The 12,097-nt window shown below is 37.7% G+C and overlaps 1 protein-coding gene across 3 annotated transcripts in view; it reads right to left on the bottom strand.

The window, feature by feature from the left end:
* The window catches only part of SEC24D (SEC24 homolog D, COPII coat complex component), a 134,075-nt gene that overhangs the window by 51,882 nt on the left and 70,096 nt on the right, over positions 1-12,097 (bottom strand). For all 3 annotated transcript variants that reach the window (XM_010590519.3, XM_010590520.3, XM_003410416.4), the window contains exons 12-13: positions 7,765-7,956; positions 6,868-6,961 (exon numbers count right to left, since the gene is read on the bottom strand). In XM_010590519.3, the coding sequence (XP_010588821.2) occupies positions 6,868-6,961; positions 7,765-7,956 (286 nt within the window). The remainder of the gene's footprint in view (positions 1-6,867; positions 6,962-7,764; positions 7,957-12,097) is intronic.

Here is a 12,097-nt window from a genome sequence, read left to right as displayed (position 1 = left end):
TTATCTGGTTTTATGGTGGAAGCGATAACTTAGAAAACTGTTCTTCGGCCAAGATAAAAGACAATGCCAGTAATTCCCATAGAGTTGAGTTATGAGTGTCATAGTTTGAAAGAGATACAGATATTGAAATGCTATGTGGGAAAAAAGCTAGAGTATAAGATGCTGTGAACATGTAAGCATTAATAACCCAAAATGGTCTATCAATAGTTGGGTATTCCAAGAACTTTCTACATAGTCCCTGTTTATCTTTGTGACAAATTAGCACATGATTTTTTGTTAGTTTTTATCTGCTCTGTTTGCTTCAAGGAGTTTACTACTACTAATTATATATTAGATTTTACTTGGCATCTATCTGATTCAAAAGTAAAGCTATGATTCAAACGAGGGAGTCCAGTTCTAAAATGTTTTTACTTGGACACACAATAAGAAAACTTTCACTTTGATGTTCTTTCAGTTTCTACAGTCTGACCACAGAGGGTGGGAACCTCATCGCTGGCCCTCTGTGTAGAATATCCTGAGCTATCTGGCTGACCAGCCACAACCCTGGGCTATCCAAAGTCACTCTCTGCCCTCCTCCCTCTTCGGAGTACAAGCACTAAACATTCCATTATGCCCTGTATTACAAAGTTACATCTCTTCCACCACACTGTAAGCAACTTAGGAGCAGGGGCAGTAGTCCCTACATTGTCTTACAAAATGTTGTTGCTGTTAGCTGCCGTTGAATCACCCTGACTCACGGCAATCCCATGCCCAATAAAATGACATGTTGCCTGGTCCTGTACCATTCCTATAATCAATTGCAGATCGAACTTTTGTGAGCCATAGGGTTTTCGTTGGCCAATTTTTGAAGGTAGACTGCCAGGCCTTTCTTCCTAGTCCATCTTAGTCTGGAAGATGAAACCTGTTCAGCATCATAACAACAGGAAAGCCTCCATTGACAGACAGGTGGTGGCTGTGCAAGAGGTGCACTGGCTGGAACTGAATCTGGGTCTCCCACATGGAAGCTGAGAATTCTACCACTGAACCACAACTGCCGCCCTTTAGGCATTTAACAAATCCTTACTGATTGAAAGAACGAATGAATGAATGAAGTGGCCTTTTCAATATTTAGATAACCTGTTGCCATCAAGTTGATTTCGACTCATAGTGACCCTAAAAAACAGAGTAGAACTGCTCCGTGGGGTTTCCAAAGCTGCAGTCTTTACGGGAGGAGGCTGCTACATCTTTCTCCCACACAGTCTCTAGTGAATTTGAACCGCTGACCTTCTGGTTAAAAACAGAGTGCTTAACCACTGTGCTACGAGATACTACCCAGAAAATTCTCAAAAATGTTAGCTATTAGCCTAATGATACCTTCAGGCAAAAAAAAAATTACTATTCTCGTATATATGTTACACAAATTTAAATTTGACTGAATTTTACCCACATAGGTCTTGAAAAGATAATGAGATAATGTGACCGCCAGGAGTAGTTAAACAATCATACACACATCCAACAGCTGCACACACACACACACACAATTTTATTCTATTTGGAAACATTTTTTTCTTTGTCCAAATTAGGTAAAGTTGCTATCAGGCACAAAACGTAAACTGCAGATAAGCTCCAATTATATTTACACTGCAGCAGTTTCTCCTCTTATACAATGAATTATATCCTTCTAGAATTTTCCTGACAGATCCAGGAGAATCTTTTTCATTAATTTGTGTTCATATTAACAATCTATTTACAAAATAAGTTTTGAGGAAACTTTATGGTTAAAGGCACACATGAAGTAGAACTACTAAGGCAAATATAAAAGAGCTAAAAATCAGGGAAAGGAAATAATTATATTGGAAAATCTACCCCAAGTATTATTAGCACCTTTCTTGGTAGTTAAGGTTAAAAGGGACATTATGAGTAGGAATGGTTATAAAAAGTAACCCTAGGAAATCAGTAAATGACTTTTTCTACATTTAAGAAATAGAATAACGTAATGATGTCTTCACTTAACTTTCTGCAAAAGAAAAGTTTTCTTCATAAAGTTGTTTCTTACTTTAACCATTAATCAAAAGCGTAGGGCAAGAAGTTAAATCATCGTTAAGGCAACATTCCTACAGCAAAAGGAACCTATCAAGTTGTACAGATCAGGTTTGCAATTTTCTGGTGAATTAACTTAATGTAAAGACTCCAGAAGGAATTATGATTCTTCATGCTAGTAGATTCTAAATATAGATAATCATTCAAATAGATTGGAGAGCTCTAAAAATACAGATTTTTAGCCTCATGCAAGACTTCATGAATCAGAACCTTTGGAAGTAGGGCCAGAAATCTGTGTTTTTAAAAAGCACCTGCCTCTCAACAAGTGATTCTATGATTGGTCAACTGGGAAACTAAACCAGTTCCCATCCGGTTGATTCTGACTCATGGCGACCCCTGAGTGTCAGAGTTGAACTGTGTTCCATAGTTTTCAATGGCTGTTTTTTCAGAAGTAGACCGACAGGCCTTTGTTCCTCTGCGTGGACTTGAACTTCCAACCTTTCAGTTAGTACTGGAGGACATTAGCCATTTGCACCACCTAGGGACTCCGATAGTGGAACTACCACCATACTTACCCTTCTGAAGCAGTGGTACAGCCTTTAGCTTCTGTATGAAGATTGGTGTTGGGGAGAACCAATGTTTATTCTGCCAGCAAATATGTGATACCAACTGCCATTGACATTATGTCCAAAAGTGTCATTTTATAAATATAACTCCCTATTTTGGTCTGAATTGACTCAATGGCAATGGGTAGTTTTTATAAAGACATTTCTTTTTTTATCTTTTATAAAGATAGCTTGTTCTTCTTTATAAGAATAATACTAGTCATTAACTTTCATACTTACAAACTTTGACGCTTTTGAGTTACTACATTGAATATTATTTTCATCCCATTTTTTAAACTTCACTGTAAAATTACACATTACTCTAACATAAAAATGCAAATATACCAAAAAGTAACATGCAAAAAGACATTAATATATACTGGCTGAAATGAACTGGACCCTGGTGAATGGTTGTCCAAGAGCTGATTGCTGTAGTCCTCGTGGTGCGTGAGCAAACTTGAAGAACAGTTGGTTACTAAGAACACAGTGGTTTTTCAGTAATGTATCATAATTAATATCACATTCATACTCACAGAATGTATGTACACAGATTTGTTTCACATATATTTTTTTTTTTTCAAAGCTGTCGAGCAGCCTGTAGACCTCTTGTGGACAGCCAATGTGAAAAGCCCAGTGCTATAAGATAGTACTCTTCCCTTTCAGGAATGAAGTAAGGAGTCCAGCTGGGCCTCTGCACTATGGTCCACTGGAAGCCATTTCTGTACTCTTCTTTGCACTTCACTATTATAGCTTACGAATAGCCACTCATCCTTCCTCTCAGGCAGATAATTTTTATGTTTCTTTAAATTATCAGGACATGAATACAGTATTATTCCCAGTCCTAACTTCTTAGAACAGAAAGAATTCTAGGGTCATAGAGAAATTTTACATACAGATTTCTAAATCTCTTACTGGAAGAGAGAACAACAAAAACTTTTCAAATTGAACTAGAAGGCATTTGTGTTTAGTAAAACAGAACAAAACAGGCATTTCAAGTCCTTCTGTAACTGGGTAAGCCCTAAAATCCCTGAATCACTTTATGACATAAATTAATTTTTAAAAGATACGTTAAATTAATGTGTATTTCAACACTTTTTGAGGGACATCCACAATAGTCTCTGACTCAAGGAGATCAAAAAACCAATTTCATATGGAAGGGAAAGAAGCCCCGGAGAAGCAAAGCACTACTGAAAAAGAAGAAGAAAGTAGGAGGCCTAACTTTACCTGACTTCAGAACCTATTATACAGCCACAGTAGTCAAAACAGCCTGGTACTGGTACAACAACAGGCACATAGACCAATGGAACAGAATTGAGAACCCAGACATAGATCCATCCACATATGAGCAGCTGATATTTGACAAAGGACCAGTGTCAATTAATTGGGGAAAAGATAGCCTTTTTAACAAATGGTGCTGGCATAACTGGATATTCATTTGCAAAAAAATGAAACAGGACCCATACCTCACACCATGCACAAAAACTAACTCCAAGTGGATCAAAGACCTAAACATAAAGACTAAAACGATAAAGATCATGGAAGAAAAAATTGGGAGAACCCTAGGAGCCCTAATACAAGGCATAAACAGAATACAAAACTACCAAAAATGATGAAGAGAAACCCGATAACTGGGAGCTCCTAAAAATCAAACACCTATGCTCATCTAAAGACTTCTCCAAAAGAGTAAAAAGACCACCTACAGCCTGGGAAAGAATTTTCAGCTATGACATCTCCGACCAGCACCTGATCTCTAAAATCTACATGATTCTGTCAAAACTCAACCACAAAAAGACAAACAACCCAATCAAGAAGTGGGCAAAGGATATGAACACACATTTCTCTAAAGAAGATATTCAGGCAGCCAACAGATACATGAGAAAATGCTCTCGATCATTAGCCATTAGAGAAATGCAAATTAAAACTACGATGAGATTCCATCTCACACCAGCAAGGCTGGCATTAATCCAAAAAACACAAAATAATAAATGTTGGAGAGGCTGCGGAGAGATTGGAACTCTCATACACTGCTGGTGGGAATGTAAAATGGTACAACCACTTTGGAAATCTATCTGGCGTTATCTTAAACAGTTAGAAATAGAACAACCATACAACCCAGAAATCCCACTCCTGGGAATATACCCTAGAGATACAAGAGCCTTCATACAAACAGATATATGCACACCCATGTTTATTGCAGCTATGTATACAATAGCAAAAAGTTGGAAGCAACCAAGGTGTCCCTCAACGGATGAATGGGTAAATAAATTGTGGTATATTCACACAATGGAATACTACGCATCGATAAAGAACAGTGACGAATCTGTGAAACATTTCATAACATGGAGGAACCTGGAAGGCATTATGCTGAGCGAAATTAGTCAGAGGCAAAAGGACAAATATTGTATAAGACCACTATTATAAGATCTTGAGAAATAGTAAACCTGAGAAGAACACATACTTTTGTGGTTACGAGGCGGGGAGGGAGGGAGGGTGGGAGAGGGTTTTTTATTGATTAATCAGTAGATAAGAACTGCTTTAGGTGAAGGGAAAGACAATACTCAATACATGGAAGGTCAGCTCAATTGGACTGGACCAAAAGCAAAGAAGTTTCCGGGATAAAATGAATGCTTCAAAGGTCAGCGGAGCAAGCGCGGGGGTCTGGGGAACATGGTTTGCGGGGACTTCTAAGTCAATTGGCAAAATAATTCTATTATGAAATCATTCTGCATCCCACTTTGAAATGTGGCGTCTGGGGTCTTAAATGCTAACAAGCGGCCATCTAAGATGCCTCAGTTGGTCTCAACCCACCTGGATCAAAGGAGAATGAAGAACACCAAGGCCACACGACAACTAAGAGCCCAAGAGACAGAAAGGGCCACATGAACCAGAGACCTACATCATCCTGAGACCAGAAGAACTAGTTGGTGCCCGGCCACAATCGATGACTGCCCTGACAGGGAGCACAGAAGAGGACCCCTGAGGGAGCAGGAGATCAGTGGGATACAGACCCCAAATTCTCATAAAAAGACCAAACTTAATGGTCTGACTGAGACTAGAGGAATCCTGGTGGCCATGGTCCCCAGACCTTCTGTTGGCACAGGACAGGAACCATCCCCAAAGACAACTCATCAGACATGAAAGGGACTGGTCAGCGGGTGGGAGAGAGACGCTGATGAAGAGTGAGCTAATTATATCAGGTGGACACTTGAGAGTGTGTTGGCAACTCTTGTCTGGAGGGGGGATGGGAGGATAGAGAGAGAGGGAAGCCGGCAAAATTGTCAAGAAAGGAGAGACTGAAAGGGCTGACTCAAGAGGGGGAGAGCAAGTGGGAGTAGGGAGTGAGATGTGTGTAAACTTATATGTGACAGACTGATTGGATTTGTAAACGTTCACTTGAAGCTTAATAAAAGTTATAAAAGAAAAAAAAACCCAGGCAAAATTACTCTACTAGAACCAAACCCTGAGGTTGAACATAATTTATGTGCAAGTGTTTCCTAAGCTCAGCTCTGTACTATTGTTGCCGTTCGTTATTATCATTATTACTAGCCACTTTATTTTCAAAGTAAATTTAAATTTAACATTAATAAAATTTAAAAATTAATTTCAGGAAGTAGCTGCCAGGGCCAAAGTGGTTTGCTTCTTGTGCTTAGGTATTAATGATTAAGTACTTTTAAACCATTTTGCCTTCTTCAGGATGACTTTCTTTAGTATTATGAAGATGATCAGAGTCGTTTGGGCTCAGTTTCTCCACAGGAGACAGGGACAACCTCGTGTCTACTTCTGGCATTAGGCGAAGCCCCATGTAGTAGTCACATCTCTGTCACTGGCTGTCACGAGACCTTGCCCTTGCATGTTTGAAAGCCCCAAGGAAGCAGAGGGTGATCTGGGAATTTTTTTCTTCACCAAATCTAGTGGCTCAGATATTGCTGAACTAATTTTAAAATAAATCACATAAAGTTCATATAAAAGCGTAAGGGAGGAGCTAAACTGGAAATCCTGACAAAATTAGTTACTTAGAGCTAATAATACTGGAATGTAAATCCTGGGAGCAATTGGTGGTTTTGGCCATTTGCTCCTGCGATTTGTGGGCAAATCTGAAATAGCTTTTAGCAACCTACATGTTTTAATGAAAGCTGTATTTCCCTTTACAGAAGAACTTGCCTTTTTTTTTTTTTTTTGGTCCATTTGTTTTTTAAAAATTTCTTAAATTTCTTAACTAGTAATTAGAGATGCTTCTTCTCACCTTCAGTGCTTCCATACCAGCCTGGATGACAGGAGCAAAGACAGTCTCATTTTCATTGGAGTCTGCAAACATCTCTGGAATCTGGTCCAATAAACTGTAAGAAATTAGTGAGCAAAAGGTTTTAAATGTTTAGCATATTTGTAATAAGCTTCAAGCTTAAACACATATGGCATTTACTCTGTACCCAACACCTAGCGGTGAATTTCACAGGCCATTCCTCAGGGAAAGAACGTTTGATATCCTGGCTTGGTTTGACACCAATATTTATGGCTTGGTTGGAACATCTGCAAAACCACATCCTTTGTAGATATTTCTGTATTTGCTATATTACTGATCTCTTAGACTATCAATTCTTGGAACAGTGGTTGTATCTTGAGTTATTATAATTATCATTGAATAAACTGATCCACAGGCAGGAAATACTTTTCCTAAGGTACCTCACATTACCTTTCCAGCAAAAACAAAAAAAAGGAGAAAAGATCGATAGGACTGAGGGTGAGTATAAAAATCCTTCCTTTTAGATACTGTTCTATCTTAAAAAGAGAACAGTTGCTAGTGAGTCAGTTCCTACTCATGGCGACCCCGTGTGTGTCAGAGTAGAACTGTGCTCCACAGGGTTTTCATGGCTGATTTTTTGGAAGCAGATCACCAGGCCTTTCTTCAGAGGCACCTCTGGGTGGGCTCAAGCCTCCAAACTTTTAGTCAGTAGCTGAACACCTTAAGTCCCACTCAGGGACTTCTAAAAACAGACAGGCCTAATAAAAGTAACAGAGTTTTAAAATCCAACTGTAAAATTCCCTTGGCATTGACAAACAAAACAACGTGTGATTAAATCAAAACATGTTGCAAATAAAAATAGACATCTGATTTCTATTTAAATTATAAAACAATATTTACTTGTGAATCACAGATTGGGATTCTTGATAGTTGACAAGGAAACCATCTAACAAAGGAACAAAGACTTCTCCAACATCAGTCACCACCATCATCTGAGGCTGGGCCAAATTGCTCTTTACATTAAAGAAATGGAGAACTTTGTTATATGTGATAAAGCCAACTCGAATCGCTGAAGTCTCTTCTTGCTCTTCCCTATGAGGAAAAAAAAAAAAGTAGTTTAGGTCCTTTTTAAAGTTTTTAATGAGAGGGGAGTTGCTATTTGAAATTCAGTAAGTGCACCTTTTATAAAATATATGGAAATCATGTTTAAAGTTTTTGTCTTAATTTCTATTATGAAATGCAAACGACAACGGCAGAGGGCGGGGCAGAGGGATTATTGTGCTATCACAAAAATAAGCAAGTTGACAAAGTAAAACAAATTCTTAAAATTCTAAGTAAAAAAAATGAAATGAATATTATGAAAATATTTGCTCATATATCTTTAATATATTTACTCTCAAGCCATAGCAAACTACGAGGGTTTAGTTATTTATCTTTTTTCGAACAAGCTAGGCTTAATTACATTCTTTATAAACAAAGCTCCCTCAGGAGTCACCAGAAGGTCAGAAGAACAAATGGAATATCTGAAGCCAGAGAAAGGCACACTCAGATTACTAACAGGACAGCTATTTTTATCAAGAAAGGACTCGCTCTGCCTGTATAATTTTTTTCTTACACATCCTAAGAGAAGTTCAATAGAAAATGGCCTAGATTTTGAGAACTACAGGCTGTAAAAATATGTAAGTACATAAAACAAATCAAAATTATTAACTGATGATAAAATTCTTATTAGGTAACCATTTGTGATTCTCATGGCTAGGCAATAAAAATAATAAAAGCTCCAAATTATAACAAAAAGTAGTTTTTTTTTTTTTTTTAAGATTCCAAGGTCTTAAACTTTCTGAAAGGATTAATAAAGGCATAAATGTTTTCAATCCAGTTTATACTAAGTATGTTCAGAATTAGTGGACTAAACGCTAGTTATATGTTTACCAGAGTGCATTACACTGTTATTCTTTCTCCCTCTACAAAAATAAAACACCTAGACACTACTGATACTCTAATTTTCAGTAGTGGATATAAGTGCTTAATGGTTAAACGGAAGCCACGAAAGAAACAGGCCATTTTCTTTGCCCTTAGATGATATATTTTTTAGATGATAGTAAAACTTACTTTGCTTAGGGGATAACTTTTTTTAAAAAAAAAGAACCTGGTTTGCCCACTTTCTAAATTTTGCACATGGCACAAGAGTTAGTTGAGTACAAGAGAAAGGAAAAGGGAGGTATCTAGATGAAAGTATCTGAAGTTCAAATTGCTGATTCCACTGCAGGTTTGCCAATTTCTTTGATGTTTCAGCACAGTATGGCTGGCAAAGTATTGACTTTAAGCCTGTTTTATGTCTTCTCTACTTCCTTTGTTAACTGAGGGCATTGGTTCTTCATTGTGGCCTTGACAAATGCGGGGGGTGGGGGGGCAATTTAAATAGATCCTCATAATGCTTTCCAAAACTACTTTGTAAATGTTTATATTCTAAAATCTCATGCAAAGTTTTCAGAAGTGGGAATTCTCATCCTCTGAAGACAGACAGACAGACAGACAGACAGACAGAAACACACCCCTCAGTATCCTAAGCTGTATGATTCCATGTAACAAACCACTACATCCATGCGTTCTCCTTCCTCTCCCTATTTATGAAAACCTTACTCTTCAAGACCAAGCACAAATCTTTGCTCTTCTGTGAAACCTTCTCTGATGCTATCTACCAGAAGTTATTTCCTCTTCTCAATGCCTATAAATCATTCTCATTTGGCTCTTAGCATATAATGTCTTTTAGTTAACTCTCCATGAGTCCTTGGCTATAAGCCAATAAAAGACAGGACCACGTCTTATGCTCTCTGCTCCCCACAGAGTCTAGTAAAATCTGGGGAGATAGAGGTTTTGTTCATGATTACTATGATGATGAAACACTGTATTTGGGATGGGAAGTTACAGCCCAAATTAATAAGCTGATTGTGTGCATCTCTTCCCAATTCCAGTTTAACGCCACCACCATGGTAGGTTAAAATCAGCTAGGATGACAGTACTTGTATCACAGAAATCAGCAAATGCTACAAATCAGGGCTTGATTTATTTATATGAGAGCCAGTCTACCAGCATAGCTCCGGGTATGCTTCCATATCGCAGTAGACTTTCTATTTTATAAGGTGAAAAATGTCTAGCAAGTCATTGAAGACTTTTATTTCCTTTTAATAGTTAATTTAGAGTCAAATAAGGCCAGAGACATAAAAGAAAAACTAGAGAGAAGTATTTGGAATGCTATTTCCCATTGGGTTTGGATGTTTTCAAGTGATGGGAAAGGAGTATCCTGGGATTCATAGGGTTCACTTAAAATCTAAATTAACATTTAAAAAAAAACACTTAATCAGAACATCTCATATTATTGCAAAATATCAGTACTTGTCTCTATGGGAGCTTTTTTTTTTTTTTTTTAATTTGAGAAACAAAGAACCGTCTTTAAGTTTTCAACAGTGTAACTGTCTCATTAAATCATATCCAGAAGAAAAAAGCTAAGTCTCAGCCTCTCCTTCATATTAATTCTTTACAAGTTTTGTGAAGGTACTTTAGGGCTATCATAAAGAACAATACATTTTTTGTACCTCCTGCTTTTCAATTACCCTCTTCCCTAAACACTTGCCCCCATTATTTTAATGGAATGAAAAGTTGGGATATACAATCTGATAGAGTAGGTCTGAAGATGCTAGCAACTAGATGAACTAGAATATTCCAAAATGATGCACTCTGAACATTTTATCTACAATGGAATTAAAAACAAAAAGCCCCAAGAACTTGACCTGCACAACAGGTAAGACACTTCAAATCTCATCTTTCCTGTTCTAGAGAAGTCAGACTGAAAAGTCCAGCAACTTGGCAAGACCTAAGACATATATTCAAAGCTAAATAATGAAGAATGAGGCCTTTCCTTTTCAAAAGATTAGCTAAGAAATGAGCATGTCCTAGACATTTACCAGCAAGACTTAAGGCTATGTTTAAAAAGGTTATGTAGCATATTATCTGCTTCAGTTCAAAGAGGTAAATAAGACAGATGGCAATCTTACCATAAAAAATACAAGGTTACAAACAGACATGACCCGAAATAAATTTCAGGGGAGGAAAAAAAAAAACAAAAACAAATTTGTTTTAAAAGATAAAGGGCATTTTAACTTGAATAAAAACTTTTGAGATTATTTGAAAAGCGTAAGGAAATAACCAGCAGTATCCTTTTATTTTTTTATCCTATCCTTTGCCACAATCACACATCTGCTCCAACTGGATGTAAAAGTTATAATGAGACCTGTCCTAGTCATCTAGTGCTGCCATAACAGAAACACCACAAGTTATCGCTTTAATAAAGAAATTTATTCTTTCACAGTTTAGGAGGCTAGAAGTCCAAATTCAAGAAGTCAGCTCCAGGGGAAGGCCTTCTCTCTGTTGGCTCTGGGGGAAGGTCCTTGTCATCAATCTTTCCTGGTCAAGGAGCTTCTGAGCGCTGGGACCCTGGGTCCAAAGGACGTGCTATTCTCCTGGTTCTTGTTTCTTAGTGGTACTAGGTCCCCTGTCTCTCTGCTTGCTTCTCTCTTTTACATCTCAAAAGAGATTGACTTAAATAAAACACGACCTAATCTGCAGGTTCAGTCCTGTCTCATTAACATAACTGCCTCTAACCCTGCCTCATTAACATCAGAGAGGCAGGATTTAGAACATATAGTAAAATCACATCAGATGACCAAATGGCGGACAATCACACAATGCCCAGAAATTGTGGCCTAGCCTAGCTGACAAGTATTTTGGGGGCATACGATTCAATCTGTGACAAGACCTAAGGGAAGTGTGTGATCTCATAACTTATATCAATAGTTTATAAACTTCATATCACTCCTGTGTTGTAAAGGAACAAAGGGTTGGTGAAGTAACTGTCTATGAAAACAGGTTAGTGTAATTTGAACCAACTCGAGAAAGAGAATGGAAAGTGAGGGAGGTCATTTCCAGAAGTTAGTTTTCTTTCATACTAACCAAATTCAAATTCCAGATTTAGAATTTGTTAAGGATTAAATTATGTCCTCTAAAAAGACATGAAGTCGTAACCCCTGGTACCTGTGAACATGACCCTGTTTAGAAACTGGGTCTTTGAAGATGTTATCGCTAAATCAATTGAGTTCATACTGGAGTAGCGTGGGCCCTAATCCACTCTGAGTGACTCCTTATAAAAGAACAGGAGAAACACAGAGACAGAGAA

The sequence above is a fragment of the Loxodonta africana genome, chromosome 5, assembly GCF_030014295.1.
Source record: "Loxodonta africana isolate mLoxAfr1 chromosome 5, mLoxAfr1.hap2, whole genome shotgun sequence".
NCBI classification, from domain to species: Eukaryota; Metazoa; Chordata; class Mammalia; order Proboscidea; family Elephantidae; genus Loxodonta; species Loxodonta africana.
The sequence above is the reverse complement of the archived record's forward strand: the minus strand, read 5'-3'. Positions and strand labels throughout refer to the sequence as shown.